This window comes from Trichosurus vulpecula, chromosome 9, assembly GCF_011100635.1.
Source record: "Trichosurus vulpecula isolate mTriVul1 chromosome 9, mTriVul1.pri, whole genome shotgun sequence".
Classification (NCBI taxonomy): domain Eukaryota; kingdom Metazoa; phylum Chordata; class Mammalia; order Diprotodontia; family Phalangeridae; genus Trichosurus; species Trichosurus vulpecula.
The window spans coordinates 147,909,512-147,932,507 of record NC_050581.1 but is presented as its reverse complement, the minus strand read 5'-3'; the positions used below and the strand labels follow the sequence as shown (position 1 = coordinate 147,932,507).

The following is a 22,996-nucleotide window of genomic DNA, read 5'->3' as shown; positions in this document are numbered from 1 at the left end:
GAGATCCGAGACTGGAAATCAAGAGAGAGGTAAAGGCTGGTTGAGAAGATCTGAGAACCCTCTGCATCGAGATGATCATTGAATCCATGGGAGCTGATGAGCTCACTGACATCCTGGCCTAAGAGTGGGGATTCTGTTTCTGAGGAACTGACGTTTCTAGGATCATAGGTCTAGAGCCGGAAGGAATCTCTCATTCAACTGATAGGAAACTCAGGCCCCCGAAGGACTTCCCCACTGTAACACAAGGGTTAAGAAACAGAGCAAGGGTTCAAAGCCACATTTTCTATATGGCACCATTTCAACTATTCCCCAAAGGATCTTGGAGCTCCATCAGGTCTGACCTCCTTACTCTATTGATGAGGAAACCAAGGCCCCGGGTAGGTTAAGTGACTTGCCTCAGAGCATACAGGTAGTAAGTGGCAAGAGCCAGGATTTTAAGCTAGATTTTCTGGGTCTAAATCCAGCCCTTTTCCCGCTAAGCCAGGGTGCCTTGGAGCACTTTGCTTCACCGTAATAAACTCAACAAAATATGGCGTCCAATGATCAATTCATATTTTCCGTTTGTAACACTAGACTAAAAGACAGCGAGAGATGCCTGTGGATAAAATACAACAGGTAATCTGTGGTGGGTTAAATTTCAGAGGTGGAGACTCATGATAATAGCAGCCTGTACATTTATATGAACTTCCCAGTTTACACAGTGCCTATACATCCACCATCTCACCCCAACAACAACCCTGTGAGAGAAGTCGGGCGAGTGGCATTATCGCATGCTTTTAGCGGCAGAGGGATCCAAGTTGAAGTGGCTCACTTGAGGCCATGTGAGCCAGAAAGGGAATCCAGATCTCCTGAGACCAAATCAAGCACTCTCTCCTCTGCCCTGGGATGCCTCCGTCGTATCACCAACATTTGAATCCTAGTGGAATCCTTCTCCAGCGAGAAGAGCTGGCACGGGGTCCACCTTTGAGTGAGACCATCTGTTTGGGATATTCTGGCAGGGCAGCAGGGGTTCTATAAGAAGGACCTTGTCCTGAGCTTAGGGAAGGAGGGGCAGTCCACACCGATCACCTGGGCAGCCTGGGCTTTGCAGAGCGGTGAACACACTAGACTTTGTGGCAGAGAAGTGAGGCCGGGGGCACCTGCCTCAGTTATTGCAGCCGGTGCGGAGGAAACCTGCTACTTGTTTTCCCAGGTACACCTTCCAAGGCTTCACCAGACTGTTCATGTTGACTAAGAGTTTGCTGCTCCTGGGGTCCTCCTGCCCTGCGATCAAGTAGTCTGTACCTGGTAGAAACAAACCACCACCAGGGATGGTGGCCAGGGAGGAAGCTTACCAGGCACACTCCAGAGGCTCCCCGTCACCTCCAGGAGCAAATACAAAATGCTCCATCTGGCATTCAAAGCCTTTCATAACCGGGCCCCTTCCTACATTTCCAGGCTTCTTACATCCTTCCCCCCAGCACACACCCTTTGATCCAGTGACATTGGCCTCCAGGAACAAGACATTCCATACTTGGTTCCGGGCTCTTTCTCTGGCTATCCCCCCATTTGGGGTTTTCTCTCCCACCCCTACTCTGACTACAGACCTCCCTGGCTTCCTTTAAGTCCCAACTAAAATCCCATCTACCCCTGGAAGCCTTTCTCAACCCCTCTGAATTCTATTGCTTCGCCTCGGTTAATTACTTCCTGTGTACCTTTTGTATAAATTATTTGTACATGTTTGTTTGCATGTTGTCACACTGTGAGCTTCTTGACCCAAGGCACTATCTTTTGCCTTTCGTGGTATCCCCAGCACTTAGCACACTACCTGGCATATAGTAGGCACTTAATAAATGTTTGTTGCCTGCCTGTCTAAACACTACAAAATTCATCCCCTGAATGACTCATAGGTGCATGATTTTAAGGAGGAGCTCCTGGAGGGCAGGGACTGTTTCTGCTTTTTCTTTTCTTTTTCTTTTCTTTTTCATTCCCAGCACTTAGCAGAAGGCTTGGCACATAGTGGACGCTTAATGCATGATTGTTGATTGATTCATGGATTTCACTGGTTGGATTTCTTCCAACCTTGCTGGGGTTTTGTACAAGGTCATAGAATCACAGATTTTAGAGTTGGGAGGGACCTCAGCCAGCTATACCAATGTGAACTCCAAAGGAATCCCCCACCTGATAGACTGGTACAGTGGGTTCAATTCCCACTGTTACTACCTGTGGGGCCCAGGGCAAGTCACAGCCCCCCTGGGTCTCAGCTTTCTTCTCTGTAAAATAAAGGGGGTTGTACCCAGCAGCCCCCAAGATCTCCAGATCTAAATCTATCTACCCGTCATGATGGAGAATGTGACCTTTTAGACAGACACACAAAGTTCTATCTACCTCAATAATAACTGACCCTTTTGCACAGTGCCTCCTCCCATCCCATATTGTCTGTCTGTCCCTGTCTCTCACCTCACCTCAAAGGTCCCCATGTGGCTCCTCCCTCACCCCAGAGCCCATGGCAACCACCCTTAACTGTTGCTTACCTGGGTTCAGAATGGGGCAGGTGCATCCCCTGTGAGTCCAGGACTCTGGGTAAATGCTCTGGTGACTCCGGGAGATCTTCACTTGACCCGACTTGAGAACTTTCTTCACCTTCACCCACACTTCAGCGTGGGTACCCTTGTCATATGCCGAAAGGATCTTGGCTTTTATCACTGCCCAGAGACAGACAGACAGACACATACACCTATGCACACCTGCTCAAAATTGGGATCTTTCCCAAACTCAGTCAAAAGGTAGAAAGTAGAGCCAAGTGAAAGGTATTTTCTGAAACTTGGCCTCTTAGAATCATAGAGTGTTGGTATTAAAAGGGAACATTGAAATGAAACACGTCCCTCCACAGCCAGTGCAAATGCCTAGGATGCACTCCTTCCTCACTTGCCTCATAGAATTCCTCACTTCCTTCAAGATGGAGCTCAAGTGTCCCCTGTCCCGATCCCCGCCCCCTCAACTCCTAATACCCTCCCTCCACAACCACTTTGTCTTATTTGTACTTATTCCGTACATACTTTTACGTTTCTATATTGTCTCCTCTAACAACACTCAAGCGTTAGGAGAGCAGGGGCTGTTTCGTTTCTTTGTCTCCATATCCCTGGTGCCTAACACAGTTACATGGGCTTTAATAAATGTTGGTCGATTGATTGATCCTCTAGTCTGGCCTTCCCATCTCATAAATAAAGAAACTGATGCCCAAAGAGGCAAAAGTGGATTGTGCCCATTGGTAGCAGATTCAGGATTGATTCTTCCATTAATTTGATTCCTCATCCGATATTCTATACACTGCCTCATTCAGTCAGGCACAGACTGGGGATTAAAGAGAAAATGTAAAGCTAGGTCATTGTCCAAAGAAATGACTGTGATGTGAGAGGGTTACCAGAGGAGGAAAGGGTCACAGGTAGAGCTTTCTATTATTTTTAAATTTTTATTTAAAAATACAGCCCTGAAGTCAGAAGGACCTGAGTTCAAATCCAGCCTCAGACATTTACTAGCTGTGACCCTACATGAGTCACTTAACCCTGATTGCCTCAAAAAAAAAAAAAAAAAAACCCAACCCAGGTATTTGCACTTTCACTAGTAGAAAACATTCATGGATTTGGAGTCAAATGACCTTGGTTCAAATCCTAGCCACTTAAAACCCTTGTGAATTTGGGCAGATCACTTACTGTTTCTGGCCCTCTGTTTACTCCTCTGTAAAATGAGGTAACTGGATTAAATGATCCCTAAGGCCCCTTCCAGCTTTAAATTCCATGACCTATTTGCTGAGATTTTAACAGTTAAGACATCAGGAGAAACCAGTGAAGAGAGAACTAGTTGGCCATGGGAACGTGGGTCACTAAAAGGGAATGGGTAGGAGAGACTCTGGAGATGCAGCTCTGATTTTATTGATGCGCGTGTTCTCTCCAGTCCACGTCCCACCCTGTTCCTTCTCACTTTGGGTAACCCTCATCTGTGCCTTCTAATAAGTTTACCAGGGGGTTCATCCAAAGTGCTGGGGGCTACCATCAAGAAGGTACCACTGTCCCTTGGTAATACTGAAGCAAAAGGCACCTTGGCCTTGGCCATGCCATCCAAAGGTCTTTCTCATGTTGCTTGTGACAAACATACCCTATTTAACTAGCTCTTCCTTGTTGCTTAGAATTAGGACTAGCCAGTGAGGTGTGCAGAACCATACAAATCATTTGGACCCCTGGTTTAGACTATGATACTGACATTATAAAGTTGAACAATTTTAAATACTTGTATGAACTGATAAAGGATGAAATGAACAGAGCCAGGAGAATGCCTTATACAGTAACAACACTCTAAAAATTATGAAAACTTTAAGAACTCGGCTCAACATAATGACCATCCATGATTCCAGAAGCTTCTCCTAATCACCATAAGTACTAGTGCCTTCCACCCCAAATTGTCTTGTATTTAGTCACTTTGAGTGTGTATCTGTAATATCCTATGTAATATATACATACATATGTTTATGTATTTATATTATCAGGCATATATAAACATATATATATACATTTATGCTGAATATGTTTATAAAGGGTAAAGTCTTAGTTGTAGTTTTAAGTTTGAATAGATGAAAACTGCACCAAGACTTTTGTGACAAGTTGTACATACAGTCAATCCTCAACATTTGCTGGTTTGACTTTCATAACATCAGGCATTCACATGATTTTAAATATCTAATCTAATTTTCTAATTCTAATTTTCACTTTCAAGTTGGAAACCACGCACATTCGAGGCTATTCCAAGTAGAGAAAAAAATGAGAAGCATGATGCATATAAGCTTGTGGAGGGGCTGGTATCCTACCAGGCACTTCACTGGTCTTGTCCACCCTACCATTGTAAAGAGCTCTCCGGGCATTCCCAGAGTCAGAGGCACTTGGCATCTTCCAATAGCAGTGACTAAAGTCCCAGCAACCTCTCCCTTGGTTTTCAGAGGGTGGCCATGGTGGAGAGGCTTACAGCAGTAAAGTATAGTCTGAAATCAGTGGGGGATTTTTATTGAGATGTTAGCACAAAAGGTCACAATTCCACGGAATTACTAGTGAAAAAAAATGCTCTGTACATTACCAGTTTTATTTTGTGTACTGCATTTTGTGGGTTATTTCGTGGTTACTGGGTTAGGAAAAGTGCATATTATCAGAATTAATGTTTTGTTTTAAAGAATTGCATGCAGAAAAGCATATTTCCATCACTCTCTAGTGAAAGATTACCATTTTTGGTGGTTGTGGGAACCTAACCCCCTATTTCCCATAGGTTCAATGTATCAACATTTGTGTTACTAACTTTTGCACCCTTTTCTAGGAATATTACCCCCATGGCAGCTGAGGATTGACTGTACTTATTATCTCCCCTATAAATGGCATTAGGAGAAGGGATTATTCCATTCTTTGTACTAGTAGTACCCCAAGCGCCTAGCACAATTCTTGGCATATAGTAGGTACTTAATAAATGCTTGATTGGTTGATTGCACAGGCTGGGCCTCATGACTCCTCTTCTCCATCTGTTGAAATCCTTCCTTTCTTCCAAGGCCAAGTTCAAAAACCAGCTCTCACATGCAGTCTCATCTGATTCCCTTCCCCTTCCCCTTCCCCCAATTCCCAACCAGCTGTAAGTCATAGATTAGATAGAGCAGGAATGGGCCTCAGGCCAAGTCCAAACCCTCTATTTTACAGATATGGAAACTGAGGCCCAAAGAAGTTAAGTAACTTTTCCAGTTACACAGGTAATAAATACATGGTGTAATGAAGCTTTCCACTGTCCTTGAGTGATTTTGATTGGATCTCTCCATTTCTAGCTTATTATGTCTTATGTTCTATACTTAGTTGTATATATTTCATAGCCCTACTTAGTAGGCTATAAGCTTCCTGAGGGCAGGGACTATTTACACCAACCAGTTGGTCAATAAGCATTTATTGAGCACCTACTGTATACCATGCACTGTGCTACACCCTGGGGACATAAAGAAATGCAAAAATTATTCATATAGTGATAACTTAATAAATGCTTGTTGACTAACTCGTTATAAGCTCCTTGAGGGCAGGGACTCTGTTCTTCATCTTTGTACCCATAATACTTTATATCTATCGTCATTGTGTAGTCATGTCTGACTCTTCATGACCCCATTTGGAGTTTTCTTGGCAGAGGTACTGAAGTGGTTTACCATTTCCTTCTCCAGCTGATTTTACAGATGAGGAAACTAAGGCAGACAGGGTTAAGTGATTTGCCCAGGGTCTATCCACTGTACCACCTGGCTGCCTTGTGTCTGTAGCAGACACTTAAAAATGTTGGATTGAATTGGACAAGACTTGTTCCTTTTACCCAAGACCTCAGCCCAGCTCCAGTAACTAAATTCAGTTGTGCTCCCATGCCCCACCCCCAGCGCCTGACGAGTCCTCCTTCCACCTCGCTCCCTTTCTGGCACACCAGTTCCTGCAGGCCGGGGTTCTGTCTTGGCATTGGAGGGACCGGAGTCCTGCCCTTGAACTCTAGTCCCCACGGTGGGAGTCCCCCCTGCTACCGCCGGAAGTCTTTGAGGGCTCCAAGAGCTCACCTGCCTGGCCCCTTCCCTATCGGCCAGGGCTGGGAGCCTCCTTGGTCGCCTGACCCACTCCTTCCATTCTGCCCGATCCCAAAGCTCTGGCCGTTCTAAATTTACCTGTAGCTGAATCCCATTTCTGAGAGCATCCAGCCCCACCCCTTCTCCCGGAGCCACTTACCGTATGCATACTTCATCTGGCAGAATTCCTTGACCTTCCCAACAGCCTTCTCTTTGCAGACACACTTTTCTAGCCAGGCGGAGGGAGAGGCCCGAGGAAGAAGAAGAGAAATGAAATCGAGGGTCAGCTTCGAACCAGAAACAGCTCAATGCCTCCCAAGCTCACCACCAACCTCTGCTTTTCATAGGGAGATTTAACAGGCCGAGAAGGATTTCTTGAAAAGCCAGATTTTTTGCTTCCATTGGGACCACAGATTGAGAGCTGGGAGGAATGTCAGAGGTCATCTGCTCATTTTACAGGTGAAGAAACTGATGCCCAAAAAACACAAGCGACTTGCCTAAAACCAGACAGGTTGTTAAAAATTCTTCTGCTTCCATGGCTTCCAAGGCAACAGAGGGAACAGAAGGACCAGAGGAACTGGGCAATAAGCTCTTTAATAAAATTTTAAACACAGATTAAAATCCCATTATAAAGATTATTCTTTGGGTATAGCCAATTTAATTCCATAGGGATTTACTGGGGATAGAAAGACAAAAATGAAACTACTCCTGCCCTCAGTTTTTTTTCCCCTGAGCAGAGATCCTATATGACAAATAATCCCATATAACAAAGGCCCCTTTTTAGACCTCACCTATATAACAATCCCTCTATAATTAAAGTATGTAGTAATGTGTTTCTGTTACAAGTGGAAAGGGCAAAGCACGCCTGAACTGCCTGTCAACATGGCCCTAAAGATCTCTTTCCCCTTTCCCATCATATCCTGGGAAAAAATCCTACTTAAAATTCTAATATTGGGAGGCAAGGTGAAGGAGTGGATCGAATGCCTAAGTACAAGAAGATCTAGGGTCTCGTCTTTGGTACTTACTATCTGCATGGCCGTTAGAGAATCTAGGTGACTCTGGATAGAGCTCTGGGCCTATGGTCAGCAAGACCTGAGTTCAGATCTGTCCTTAGATACCTACCATCTGTGTGACCCTGGGCCTGTTTCTTCAATTTTAAAATGGGGATCATAATAGCACCTATCTCCCAGGGCTGAAGTGAGACTCAAATGAGATCGGAGCAGAGCTCAGACCAGCTTGGTGAGCCGATTGTTAGATTTCAGTCAGGGTACTTTAAATCTCAGAAATGGTCAAACATTACAAATCAGGGCTTGGTTTGTCATTTTGTTGATTATCTAAACTTAAGAAAATAATGGGAAAAAATGTGAATAATGCAGGCTAAACTTAAAAATGTCTCCTGTGCATACATCTTTTCCCCTAGAGAGCCAATTGTTAAACATTTGTGAGCACATCCTCGCACCAAGTGGAGATCTTCCAAATGCACACATTATCAGATTCAGGTCATATCACCTGGTTTAGCTGAACAATTTTTTGTCCTCATTTTTTTTTAATTCTTTGTTATAAGGGATGGCTGATTGGGTGGGGGGGAAGGGAGGGATGCATTTGGAAATGAAGATGATATAAAACCCAAAGATATCAATATTTTTTTAAAAGCCCTTTTCTAGATCCCTCTTCCCAAGATCCCCGCTCATGCATCCTCACCATCGACTTCCTAGCTCATGTCATATCCATCTATGCTGTAACCTTTACCCCTTCGCTCTAATAGAATGTAAACTCCTTGAGGGCAGGACTTATGTCACTGTGACCTTTCCTCAGTGTTTAATAATCCCCAGTGCCTGGCTTATAGTGGGCATTGAAGAAACATTCGAGAAACTGAGTTGCGTGGGACTTCAGCCTCCTACCTGGATGTCTTAGGGCAGAAAACCCTCGCTCCTGACCATCCCACCTCAACGGTTCTTCGCTGTCATTGCCGGGTCCCTGGACAAGGTCGGGGATCTGCCCACCTACCGGCACGTGGAGAAAAAGCTCCTTCTCATGTCTGTGAAGGGAAAGGGAAATCCATCATTAGCCAGCAGAGGGCTTCAGCCCCTGGCAGTGGGTGGGACCATGAAGAGGTCCCCACATTCAGAAGAGACCTCTGCAGATCAGCCAGTCCTGGGACCTCCGACTCAACTCATTTGTTTTTAAGTTTGCAGTGATCTCGTATTTGCACCCCTACTGGACAATTCCTTGTTTTTCTTTGCAAAAGGTGATCTGGGTGAGATAGAAGAGGCCCAGTGGTGTGGAGATCCCTGATTTAGTCCACCTCCCTGCCCTGCGGTGGAACTACACCTAACTTATCCCAGATAGGGAGACTTATGGTCACAGGACTAGGGATTGAGAGCTCCAAGGGACCTCAGAGGGTAGTTACTCCTATGATGCCTAAAGAAGTTATGCGACCTATCCTTGGCCGTACATCAGGGGATGGTCAGGGGCAGGATCCGAACCTAGCTCTTCCTGGCTCCAAGTTCAGCACCGAAACTTTCTCACCAGGGAAAGATATTTCACAGCCTACCTTCATAACTCACCCAAGGGCTGGGTGTACTTAGTGCACAGAAGCACCCAGTCCCTCCTCTCGCCTATTCCTGGCTCGGTCTTCCTGCCTTACTGGATGGAAACCCCTTTGTCTTCCTAGCTCAAAATAATAAGGTATTATAAAAACGCTTTGCAAACTTCAAGGTGCTGTATAAATGCTGGCTTTCGTCGTTCCCAACCAGCTGAGATAGCAAGTCCAAACAGACTGTTAAGGGCAGTTAGGGATCACAGAGTCATAGATTTTGAACTGAAAGGAACGTTAAAGGCCGTCATAAAGGACTCTGAAGCTTGCACAGTGACACACGCATTCTGCTGCTGTCCAGTCATTTCAGATGTGTTCGACTCTTCATCAACCCATTTCTTGGCAAAGACACTGGAATAGTTTGCCGTTTTCTTCTCCAGCTCATTTTACAGATGAAGAAACTGAGGCAAACAGGTTAAGTGACTTGTCCAGGGTCACACAGCTACTAAGTGTCTGAAGCTGGATTTGAATTCAGGTCTTCCTGACTCCAGGACTTTATCCACTGTGCGACCCTAGCTGCCAATATATGTATATACACACACATATATGTGCTTATGTACACACGTACTATATATATATATACATACATGTATGTGCACATCTTTATTTAAACATAGATAGAGCTATATAAAATTAGATCCTCACCACAATCCTATAAATGTGGGTTGTTTTACAGACGAGGAACCTGAGTCTAAGAAAGGTTAACTAACTTGCCCAGGGTCACGCAGTAAGTAGATGAGGTAGGATTGGAACTTAGGTCTTCCTGATGTCAGGTCTCCCTAAAAGCCGCAGCCGTGCCCAGCTTACCAGCTGGCCGTTATGAAGACAGCGCTTTGTAAACTCTAAATCGTGACAGATCATTGATCATTGCCATTATCATTAGTAAGAAGAGGATTAATAAACACTTGTCAAATTGAATTGGATTCCTATTTGTTTATCAAAATTGGGCTTGGCCTTCAAGGCCTAGGGGAAAGCCCACCTCTGCCGAGAAGCCTCCCCTGACTTCTTCAGCCCACAAGGCTCTCTCCCCTCCCTATGACCTATTATCAGACAGCTATGACTTCACATCTATAATGGGGCTGTATTATTTGCCTTCTCCATAAGTGGGGGAGGAGCTGGAGAGGAGAGGATTTGAAACTAAAATTAAATTAAAATTTTAAATATAAATTTTTTAAAAACCTAGCTGTGTGACATGGTTTGAGTGCTGGGACTCAGGAAGACCTAGGTTCAAATCCTGCGTTGGATACTCACAAGCCATATGGTACTCAACAAGTCATTTAATGTGTCTCAGCCTCTGTAAAATGGGGATGATAACGGCACCTACTTCTCAATTGGAGACCCACGGGAGGATCAAAAGAAACAATATTTGTAAAGTGTTTTGCAAGCTTGAAGCACTACGTAAATGCCAGCCAGTATTATTATCATTAGTATCTCTATCCTTTGTCATCAAGCACCCTCTTCCTTGTGTTATGTCAGCTTCTATGTGCCCCTTAGCATCGGGCACTTAGCAGCTGTATGACCCTGGACAAGTCACTTAACCTCTGTCTTCCTCAACAATAAAACAGGGATAATAATTTAGCACCTGCCTGTCAGGGTTGTTGGTTGTAAGACTCAAATGAGATAATATTTGTAAAGTGCTTAGCACCATGCCTGGCACATAGTAGGTTCAATCCATTCAAAAAACACTTATTAAGCACCTACTATGTGCAGGGTGAGTCATAAACACTGGCGTCCTTCCTTCCTTTTGTATAAATATAAACTTGGCCCAATGGTGGCTCTGGGTGTGAATGCTACTAATGGGCACATTATTAGTTGTGTAACCTGAGAAATTCCATCCCTGTGTCTAAGAGGCACCATCTTTAATTCACTTTGCAAGCTTGCTTTCTAAATTACTCCAATACGTTCCCCCTTGGGAGGTTCACTTACCCAGTTAGGCAGGCCCCAGTGTGGGGATCGCATTCCCCAGAGCAGTTACAAGGACGGCAGCCGTTTCCTCCGAAGCCCCAGTACCCAAGCAGGCATCGGTCACAGTGCGGGCCCGCCACTCCAGCCTTGCAGAGACAGTAGCCTGTCTTGGGGTGGCAAGGGAAGCCCTTGTGGGAAGTCTCGTTGGCTGAGCCCAAGGGCTGGCATGAGCAAGCTACAGAAAACAGGAGACAGCATCGAGGATCTGTATCAGAGAAAGGCAGAAAGCACGGCATAGAGGACAAACCCTTGACTTGAGTGTAAGAAGACCTGGGTTCTAATCCTGATTCAGCTATTTATTAGCCGGTAACCTTGGTCAAACCTCCTAAGCTGAGTCACTTCCCTCGTTTGAAAAATGGGTCCCATCTACCTCACAGGTGGATCTTAAGGATCAGATGAGGTCATCATGATTCACATTTCTATAGCACTATGACATTTACAAAGTAATTTTACAATGGAAAAAACTAGGGTCCAATTAATCAATGAGCAAACATTTATTAATTGTTTTGGGCAAGGCACTGTGTTTAGTGCTGAGGATATAAAGAAAGAACAAAAAAAGAGTCCCTGCCCTCAAGCGGCTTACATTCTATTGGGGGAGGAAACCTGTAAATCTGTATATACTGGATAAATACAGTATAGATGGCTGGCCCTAGGGAGATCAAGAAAGGCCTCCTGGAGGTGGCAGTTCACTGAATTCTAAAGGAAGTAGGGATTTGAAGAGTTGGAAGTTGGCAGGGAGAGCATTCTAGGCATGGAGAACAAGGCAAAGTCTTGGAGACACAAGATGGAGCGCCATTTTTGAGTGTCTAGTATGGCTGGATTGCAGAGTTTGTGAAAGAGAATAGAATGTAAGAAAACTGGAAAGGTAGGCAGGCCCCAGGTAGTCAAATGCCAAAGGACATTTTATTTGATCTTGGAGGTAGTAGGGAGCCAATGAGATCACTGAGTAGGAGGCTGACATGATCAGAACTTTGCTTTAGGAAAATCACACTTCCCACAGCCATGTGAAGGATGGATTGGAGTAGGGGAGAGAAAAGACAAGGCTAGACCAATTAGAAGACCACTAGACTAAGGTGGTCATGGGGTGAGTAGAGAGAAGAGGACATATGCAAGACGTGTCAAGAAAGAATTGATACAATTTGGTAATTGATTGGATATGTGGGATGAGTGAGGGAGAGGAATGGAGGAAGATACCAAGGTGGTGAGCCTGGATGACTGGCAGGATGGTGGCATCTTCCACAGTTAAAGGGAAGGTCGGAAAAGGAGAAGGTTTTCAGGGGTGGGGTGGGGCAATATAGGAGTTCTGTTTTGGACGCATTGAGTTTGAGATGCCCAAGGGGCACACAGTTTGAAATTTACATCTTACAAATGCCAACCCTCTCCTAAAGGCTGACTCCTCTTAGCCCTGTGTGAATGGAAATACTCATTCTCACCCTGGATCTCTGAGATGAAATAAATGAAGACCATGTTCAAAGGTGGGACAAATGGCCCACAGAGTATCCCCATATTGAGGGTCCCCATTTGGTGCTGAACACATAATTGGTCCCCAAGATTACAATGAATTGCAAACTGGCCTTCAACTCTGCGTCTCCAGTCACATATGTAAAGGGAGTTTAGTTAATTAAAAATCACCTTCTACTGGTGACAGCTGGTTCTGAGGCCATGCTATTAACTTCTAGGCCTTCAAAGAACCAATTAATTATATATGATGAATTCATAAACTAAATGAGATGACCCTTCCTAAAAGCTTCCTAGTATGAGATCTCTAGTCCTTCCAGAATTTTCTATTCAAGACTATTCCTGCCTTGCCTTCCTTTAAACCAAATTTTGAGAAGAATATATACATTTCCCTCCCCACCCCCTTTTCATTGGAAATAGGGCAGTAACAGCAGCCTTCAAAACAAAGAAACAGAAATCTCCCCAGTAATGCTCCAAAGGCTTGGCCAGAGACCCTGAAGAGGTGTTAGCTGCCATAAAAAAAAAAAATCTGGATTCTTAAGGACTGTTCAACAGTTCTCCGTCTGCTCTAAGGCTTCAGGAGGAAATTCTGTTCCCACTGCCCAGAATCCCCTAGGTTCATTCTTCCAGCTGAAGCATCTGGGAGTAACTGACCCTGACAATTCCTCCATTTCCCTTTTTGCCGACTTAGTAGTCAAACAACCAGAATGTGGTTCGTTGAAGTCTCTGCTGATTGAGCTGGGGAGGGAATTTACATCTCTGTTTTTAAGCTGTATCTTCCATCTATCACCCCCTCCCTTACAGGATGACTCCTTTTAGCCCTGGGGAGCCGCCCCTTACCCATTCCCAGTTCTGTCCTTTGGGATAAAAGAAATGGACCATTTTCAAAGGCTGCTCATAACTGTGGCCAAAATATCGAGGAACACTTGGTTTCTGGAAGAATGGTGGGTCAGCGCTGAGAATCAGGGAAGGGACCCTAAAGGTCACCTAAGTCAGAGGCTCTTCACCTAGATCAGACTTCATTTTGCTTTTCAAATTAGTTTGGTGGCCATCTTTCAATGTCATTGGTTTCCTTCATAATATTATGCATTTTATTTTATTCATTTAAAAAACTTATTCGGAGAAAGGGTCCATAGGCTTCACCAGACTGCCAAAGGGGTCCATGACAAAAAAAATATTTAATCTGATCTAGTCCACTCTTCTCAATTTACGGAAGAGAAAAGAATGCAGATAAAATGATTTGCCCAAGTCACCCAGCAAGTTAGGGACAGGAGGACTACTGTCTACATCTTGAGGCAGCTAGGCAGCACAATGGATAAAATGGGCCTGGAGTCAGGGAGACCTGAATTCAAATCCAGGCTCAGATACCAGCTGTGTGACCCTGGGCAACTCACTTAACCTCCGTTTGCCTCACTTTCCCCAACTGTAAAATGGGGATAATTATAGTACCTGCCTCCTGTGCTTGTTGTAGAGATCAAATGACATAACATGTATAAAGTGATTAATACTATATAAACATTTATTCCTTTCTTCCTTTCCTGGTGTTCCTTCAATCACCTCACACTACTGCTTTTCTCTAGGACCTGACAGAAAGCCTTCTAACCAGTTATCCTGGGGCAGGGATGAAGAAGAGCCTAGGTGTGAGTTGGAGTTCACCAGACCAGGACTCTGACCTCCCTGGGGCTCATCCAGACCATTTGGTCCTTCTCAGTGCCTGTTTTTTGTCTTCTTGGCCTAAGTGGGAGCTAAACAAGGCACTGTGCAGGTGGCCTAGCCCCTTTTCCTTCTCACAAGGTCAGAGACAGAAAGATTTGCAAGTAGCAGAAGGAACAATTTTCTGTCACACAGAGACTCGTATTGGATCTCAGTGGTGGTTTTAGTTGAAAGAAAAACAGAGACAGAGATAGACAGAGAAAGGGGGAGGAAGAAGATGAAAGAGGAGGAATGAGAGAGAGAGGAGGGAGAAAAGAAGGGGGGAAAGAGAGAGAGAGAGAGAGAGAGAGAGAGAGAGAGAGAGAGAGAGAGAGAGAGAGAATGAGAACGAGAAAGAATATGTTTTGGTCCTCATTAACAGAAAGTCATTGAAGATGTTTGAATAGTATGGGTAGGGTGGCATTTGATGGAGATACAGATTTTTTTCTTTTTCTTTTCTTTTTGTTCCAAGATAAGTGATTGGGGAAGGCTGCAGCTAAGTGCTGTGACTAATGTTTAAAGATCCTGCTTGGCCCTAGACCTGCTCTCTCTGAGTCCCATTAACCTGGAAAGACAGGCCTCCACCTACCCCAGACCTCAGACAGCTGCATTAACTTATTCATTTCTCTTTGTCCCCAATATTTTCTCTCGAGGAGGAGAACAGAGGTCTGTCTTTCTATGGGTCCGACCCCTTTCTCCTTCAGGTCTCACTTGCCATTGAGGGGTTGAGCTCAGTTTCTGCACATGTGCCTCTTTCTCTTTCAGAGTCCAAAATGGAGAGGAGTAAAAGTAACAGTAGCCCCCCACAGCGGGGCTTGTGCTCACTTCTGCAACAAGCCTGTGAGGCAGCCAAGGCAAGGGTACAGCTCTTGGCACAAATTTTATCCAGATGAGGCCCCTGACAGATTCATTAAGGACTGTTTATAATAGACTGTTCTCACCCCCACTTTTCAGATGAGAAAACTGAGGCATGGGGAGGTGAGTGGCAGAGCCAGGTCTTCTGACTCCCACAGAGATCTTTCCCAGACGCTGCCACCTCCCACCCACCCAGAGGAGACTCACTGATGACCTCATGTGAAGCAACAAGGAAACATTCTCAACCTCGGCACATTCAGGTGGGAATGACCAGGCCAGTCTCCTGGTAGATAGACTAGGTGGCCCCTTCTCTGAAGGTGGATGGTATATTAAGCAAAGGAAGCTCTGGACTGAGAGGCAGGAGACTGGGGTTCTAAGCCTGGCCCTTCCAGTGACTTCTGTGTGATCGTGGGCTGTTTCCCTTCCCTAAGGTAACTTCCTCATGCAAAAGGCTCTGGTTCCGTGCCTTAAGTGTGTGTGCCCTAAGGGCTCAGGAAGGCTCGTCTGCCCCCAAGGCACAGGGTAAGGGGCTTAGAGCCTGGTGGAGAGCTCATTAGCAGCTAAGTCATCAGCAGAGACTCTTTTACCCTGCAAATGATCTCATAGCTGAGGGAATGAGGGGAAGGAAGGGAGGCCTGAAGGGGGGAGGGGGGGTGGGGAGAGGAGATGAAAGTCCTGTCGCCACTCCCCTAGATAGCCAGGGGTGCTCTAGAAAGCTCCAACCAACAGAGCCAATTGTTAAATTTTCATTTAATTATATTTCATGTAAGCATTTACAGCTTAGAAATTGGCAAATGCTGCAAGTCAGGGCTTGATTTGTCGTTCTGTTGATTGTATAAACTTTAATAAAGCAATGGAGAAAAAGCAATGAAAAATATAGATTGAACTTAAAAGTGTGTCATGTACAATTGTTTTTGGAGATCTGGTTGTTAAACATTTACCAGCACACCCCTGGCAGTATTCCCCAGTAGAATGTAAGCTCTTAGAGGGCAAGTACCATGTCCCTTTTGTATTTGTGTCCAAGGCACTGCACCAATCACAGTGGTTGGCATGCAGTAAGTGCTTAATTAATGCTTATTGACAGATTGTAGGGCAGTGTGATAGAGTGGAAATCTCCCTGTCTCTGCCATCTATGTGACCTTGGGCAAATTACTCAACATTCCTGGGACTCAGTTTTCTCATCTGTAAAATGGGAGGGTTGGACTAAAAGATCTCTGAGGTCCCTTCCAGCTCTAAGCCTATAGTCCGATGGTCCTGTGACTGACTGAAGTGGCTAGTGTCTCCTAGGGAGACAGACAGAAAGGGAGCATTGGGGATCCACAAAAAGAAAGAAGGTGGGGGGCTAGTTAGAGTGTCAGGGGGATCCTGCAGAGGGCTGAGAGATGATCCAGTCGAACTTACTCATCATTTTAAAGAGAAAGATCCTGGCACCCAGAGAGCTTCTGATCGATTCAATTAATCTGAGCCGAGGAGGGTTGTTCACACAGGTCACAAGGTGGTAAATGCAGATCATGTTAGAAAATCCCGTCCTCTGACTCTTCACTGAGGGAGAACCCAAAGGGCCCTAGCTCTCAGCTTTGCCCTTCACAGTTTTCACTGACTCGCTCAAGGTCACCCAGCCATTTAATGGCAGAAATGGGGTTTGAATTTAGGTTTCCTGGCTCCCAGGGCAGTGCTCGATGTGGATCACACTGCTTCTCCATTCTTCTTGGCCTTGGCAGCAGGTGAATGCACTTGAAATGAAATGAATTTGGCTTGCTACACCCTTTCCGCTGCCTCTTTCCTGCCTGGGACGCCTGCCAACACCCTGAAAAGGGGATGTAGCCAGACCCCACTCCGGGAGCCTCTGGTAAGGTTTCCGCACAGACAGAGGGAACTTTGAAATAAGGTGGTGCCCTCTCAGCTGCTCCTGAAGATTTCACAGATAGGGTGATAAGCTCACATCCTGCTTTGTGCTGGGCTCCTTAGATAGATCCACAGCTCCAGACACTGAGCTATCCGAGGAGCGGGGACAGGTAACACTTGAAACCTAATCCTGGCACTCAAAGCAGTGTGGTCTGACCCATGCCCCACCGGCATAATCACCCATGACAAAATGCAAGCTGGAAAAATGGAGCAGGAGAAATAATCATGGACTCTCCTGGTCAGGTCTGTCCAGCCTCAGGGTCTCCCAGGCATTTAAAGAGGGAAAAACCTGAAACTGATAGGAGGGGCAAGTGTGCCACCTTGGAGTCAGAAAGCCCTGAGATTCAGTTCAGTTCCTGTTCCAGACACTTAATATGACCCTGGGCAAAGTGAAGATAAAAACAGCACCTCTCTCCCAGGGTTGTTGTTTGTCTAGAGGACCAAGGACATCGCAGGTGATGTCTTGACTCGTGTGTAAACTGGATTTAAGCGAGGCAGAGTTGCACAAAGCCGTCAGCCTCACTCTCTCTTCCAGAGTCATGGAAGACCAGGGGTAGGACAAAAGTCAGGATGACTGGTGATGGCCCAGGATGCAGTGGGTGACCTTGGTGTCTTTGTGGTCTGACCAAGCTCTAAGCGCTCCACAGCACCTGCTTCATTCGCCTTCATGGCCTTTGGGACAAATTGTTCTCATCCGCCCATCCCGCCGGGGGAAATCTTCCCATGCTTGGCATAGACACCCCCCCTAACTCAGCGATGGGTTTGAGGCCCTTGGGTTACCCTCAGCACAGTTTAGCCCATCTGCTGAATTGGTTTTACTGGGGTGTGGTTGCTGCACATGCTATGGCTTCTTAGAGCCACAGATGGATGCCAAAGGTGGATGATCAGCCCTGGAAAGGGCTCCGCAGGCCCTCACATCAAAAGTCCTAGTCCTCCTTGAATACCCCACAGCTCTTATAATTATATAGTGAAAAGAACAATGCAATCGGGAGCCAGGAGACCTGAATCTGAGGTCAAGTTCCCCTGCCAGCTAGTTCTGTGACCATGGGCAAGCCACCTCATTTCTGGGTCTCAGTTTCCTTATCTGAAAAATGGGGATTTTAATACTTTCACTAGATCACCCAGAGTTGTTAGGAAAAACACTAGAGAATACACATTTAAGCTACTGTCCCTTTAGGCTAATGCCCCAACATTCTATGTCTTGAGCTTGCTTCTAGCTCTGACGTTCTAGGTTCTGAATTTCCTTCCAGCTCTCATGTTCTATGCCTTTAGATTTCTTTCAGCTGTGATGTCCTAGGTCCTAAGGCCCCACCGAACTCTGAAATTCTGTCTGAGGTCCCTTCCAGCTTCAGCATTCTAGGTCTAAAGATCATTTGAGTTCTAAAACTCTTCCATCTCTGATGTCCTAAGATTCCAGCATTCTCTAAGAAGGCTCTGGGCCTCACTCTATAGCCCCCTCCCCTACCCCAAAGCTCCAGGCTGTGATGCCCAGCAGAGAGATACTCACGTTTACAGGCTTCTGGGGAAGACATAGGCTTGCTCCAGTCCCGATAAAACCCTGACTTGCACTTCTGGCAGTGACGACCTTCGGTGTGGTGCTGGCAGTTGTCACAGATGCCCCCTGTGCGCTTCCCAGAGTTCAGCCAGACACTCCCATCAAAGTGGCAGCTATCAGCATGGTTGTGACAACGGCACTCTGCATGGAGGGCAATCCCCATTCACCCAACTGCACAGACCGCTGGGGCCTGGCCACAGCCTCTAGATCTCCTTCCCCAGCTTTGTGCCCTTATCCCCAGCAGTCTCATGGGCCCTTAGGCAGGTCCTATCACATGGGTCTACCTCCCACTGCTCTCCCCAAAGCATCTATATCTAGGTGAAGTCAGGTTCCTTGAAGGTGGAAAGAAGTCACACAATGAGAATTGTGTGCAACCATCCTGCTCTTTTGCTTGCTGACTATCTGCATGTGAGCCTCAGGTCCTTCCTCCATCCTCATCCTCATCTTCTCCCTCCTGCTTCCTCCTTGTGTCACTGAGCAGCTCTGGCCATTTATTCAATCAAACATTTCCAAGTCCCTCAAAGTGAGGACCCCATCTGGTTCTACCCCAGGGACAGATAGCTTTGACAGCCAAAAAGGGATCTCTGTACCCTGAACATCCTGGCATTCATCTTCTTATAGGATTTTGGCATGAATTATAACAGTAACTAAAACTGAGCTAGTGGTTTAAGATTTGCAAAACACTTTACATGTCTCACATGATCTGAACTCAGAGCCAGCCCTGCATTTGATTCAATAAGTCTTTGCTGGAAGCCTAGATGTGTCATCTCTCTTGTGCTAGGCTACGCTGCCAAGTAAACAGGAGGAGAAAAGACACTACCGTTCCCTGCTCTGAAGACTATTGAGAGAAATTATTCTTTCTTGTATTAATAACATCATTGAATTAGGACCAAGGTTTTCCCCACGTTCTACTTCCTCATTCAGAAATCAGCCCCCGTAGGTTATCCAGGCAGCCTTCGACGTATAGCGCTAATACCAAGAGGGAAAATTCAGATCTGTTCAAGAGGTAAAGAAATTTTAGTTTAGGTGAATTGATGGATTCCGACTCATTGTGTTTTTACTCAGACAGGTCTAGGAAAATTTGGATTCTCCCTTTTATCAAGCAGGTGATATGAACATAGATGTCTCTTTGACCAAGACTGAGTGATCAGAGTCGGGTACCCTAGCTCCTCATTAGAATAGGTCCACCTCTCATAATATTCATTCTCTCTTTAATTGTTAATTAATCAGAGTTGATTTCCACTCTCAGGAATACCCACTCTTCCAAGGCCATTTAAACATAGCATGGGTTCCATGAGGGGTCTTTAGCATTTGAGAGTGTCACCAATCCCTTTTATTAATTATATGCTAGCATGATTAATAAAATGATTAATTACCCCAAAACTATGTCTCTTGAACTTTTTATACATCACAATATGTGTGAAGAGGGAATGGAAAATAAAGTGAAAGGTAACTTTGCAGTGGGTGTAGTCAAGAAGTGTTTCATAAATAAGCAGAGTTAAGCTTCGAAGGGGGTACAGCAAGGAGACATTCCTCCTTAGGAGAACTCATTCCTTTGGGCCTGGCAGGTGTTTTGGTCTCCCAGCATCCATCCCCACAGGTACTGCAAATATGTCTGTGAGGGTGATTACCTTAGGATATTATCATTTATGCCTCTATAAGGATTAGCTGGCAGTCAGCTAAGAAGGAGGAAGGCCCTTTAAGATTGAAATACAAGATGGTATGGGACATGCTTTATTATATTATTTAGAAAACTTATTATTAATAATATTATTAATTATTATTAATAATATAAGTAATTACTATTTAAATCTAACTTTATGTGATTAGAGATTGTTTGAACGCAGAATATCGCTCTGACCTCAGTAACTTTCTAAGGAATTTTGGGTTCCCTCAGGTCCTGGATTTACCCAAAAGATTTATGTTTTGGGATTCCTCATTCAGGCCTTGTTTTAGGTCCGCTCAAGCTTGTGTTTTGAGCTTCCCTTATGTTGTGACTTCACCTAAATTTTACTGAATGTTTATGTTTACTGATATACATCTCAATTGACCTTGCTTTCAAGCTGCCCTCTCTAAAAACTTGTTTAACTGAGTACACATGGTTTGTGTGTGGGTACCCTAGTCTAAAACCTATATAATATAAAGCCTTCCAGAACCTAAATGATGGGGAGCCACACCCTTCCTTGTTCATTCTCCTTATCAAGCACCCTAACAAATTTATTTTCAAAACTATTTCAGATTTTGGGGTTCGTTCTTGTGACTAACAAAGGTAATTTGAAGTAAAGGAGGTTAGCCAAAATAACAGGGAAAGGACTAAAATGACAGATAGGAAAGTATCAAAATGGATGTCAAAACATCCCATGATGAGAGTTTTGATTGAATTATATACTTCCTCATATACTCGGGCATGAGACCATCTGAGACCCAGGACCCTTTCAGGTTTCCATCCCCAGCCACTTACTTTTGCACTCATTGGGCTGGCTAGTCTTCCCATCTCCTGGTCTCCATGGCTGGTCATTGTACAGTGGCAAACACTTCTCACAGTGTAGACCTGCTGTGTGATGTCTGCACACACACGTCCCATGTACCTATTACCAAGAAGATGAGACTGTCATTGCAGGGGAGAGGCCAAGGTCTGCATTGAGCTCTCAGAGAATGATCGCCGTTTGTAGTTTTGGGATTCTCGCTCACATGCCAGCATTCAGTGGACTATCCCAACAAGGGAAGACTTCCCTCTGGCAAAGGTTTGGAGGTGAAAGACTTGCCCACAGACTTCAATGTCTCTGATTCTCTGTGTGACTTTGAACAAATAATTTCATTTGTCAGCTTCCTTATCCAGAAAACAAAGGGGGTTGGAACTATCCCAGAATCCTAGCATTAGAAGAGACTGCATAGGCTGTTCCAACCTAACCCAAGAATCCTTTCTACAACAACCACAATAACTCATCATCTAGTTTTAGTTCTAAGAGCAGCAATGATGGGGAAACCCAATGGGCTACCCTCCATTCCTCTTCCAGACTGTTTTAATGGTCAGGAAGTTTTTCCTCTTATCAAATCTAAATCAATTTCTCTTCAACTTTACCCCTTGCTCATAGTCACACCCTCTCAGAACAAATAGAATAAATCTATTCTTCTTCCTTAAGACCAGCCTCTAAACATTTGGAGACAATTATCTTTCTTCCTCCCTGCTAAATATTCCAAGTTCCTTCAGCTAATTCTTATGTACCATACTTGGTTCTTTTTACCATCTTGACTGTCTTCTTCTGACCATGACTGTTTGTCTGTCTTTTCTGAAAGGTGGTACCCAGAACTGAACACAGGACTCATCCCAGAATACAGAAGAGCGGGACTGTTACCTCCCTTATTTTGGGCTGTATGCCTTGATTAATGCAGACAAGAAAAAGCAAAAGCAAAAAAAGCACTAACCTCTTAGGCTGCCACTTCACTTTGTTGACTTGCATTAAAACAAGCTGGGTCATTCTAGAGCAAGTCACTTAATCCTCTCAATGCTCCGGGCAATACGTTAAAACTATGAATTACAGTGGAAGTGCCAATCTGCACTGGGAAAGAGAATCTCCCCACCAGGACTTCCCCATGGAGAACTTTACATTTCGCACTACCCAGGTTCATCTTATACAATTTGTCCCACTGTTCTAGCCTGGTGAGATATTTTTAGATACTGAATGGGACGTGTTCCTTGTTGGCTTTCCCTCCCAGCTTTGGGCCATCTGCAAGTTTGAGAAGCACGTCATCCACCCTTTCAATCAAGTCATGGAGAAAAGTGTTGACTTGGATGATCTCCAAAGCCCCTTCAAGTTGACATTCAAAGATCCAAATATAAAGCACTCTGCAAGTGTAGAATGTTGCTGTTATGAATTCAACTGATAGTTTCAATTTCTTCCTTCATTTCTTTTTCTTTCTTTCTTTCTTTCTTTCTTTCTTTCTTTCTTTCTTTCTTTCTTTCTTTCTTTCTTTCTTTCTTTCTTTCTTTCTTCCTTCCTTCCTTCCTTCTGACTAGGGTTAAGTGACTTGCCCAGAGTCACACAGCTAATAAGTATCTGAGGCTGGATCTGAACTCAGGTCCTCCTGACTCTAGGGCCAGCACTCTATCCACTGCACCACCTAGCTGCCCCTATTTCAAGATATTTATTAATGACATATTTATATGTGCAAGTCATGTGCCTAAGCACTAGGGATACCAGGTTTAAAAATGACCCAGTTCCTGTCATTAAGAAGTTTCCACTTTAACAGAGTGAATAAGACACATATACAAGTAACACAATGGAATGGAATGCTTTCCTTACATCAGATATAAATCTACTTCTTTTCACCGTCTACCCTTTGCTCCTAGTCATATCCCTCTAAGGTATGCTAGGAG

The 22,996-nt window shown here is 44.8% G+C and overlaps 1 protein-coding gene across 1 annotated transcript in view; it reads right to left on the bottom strand.

Moving 5' to 3' along the window:
• Window positions 1–530: 530 nt before the first annotated feature.
• Window positions 531–22,996, bottom strand: part of LOC118832272 (netrin-4-like) — a gene marked incomplete at its 5' end in the record, with an annotated part of 44,659 nt that continues 22,193 nt past the window's right edge. Inside the window, 7 exons of the mRNA XM_036739653.1 lie at window positions 531–1,284; window positions 2,514–2,684; window positions 6,753–6,821; window positions 8,494–8,630; window positions 11,115–11,328; window positions 18,571–18,759; window positions 21,080–21,206. Coding sequence (XP_036595548.1) covers window positions 1,145–1,284; window positions 2,514–2,684; window positions 6,753–6,821; window positions 8,494–8,630; window positions 11,115–11,328; window positions 18,571–18,759; window positions 21,080–21,206 — 1,047 coding nt within the window. The remainder of the gene's footprint in view (window positions 1,285–2,513; window positions 2,685–6,752; window positions 6,822–8,493; window positions 8,631–11,114; window positions 11,329–18,570; window positions 18,760–21,079; window positions 21,207–22,996) is intronic.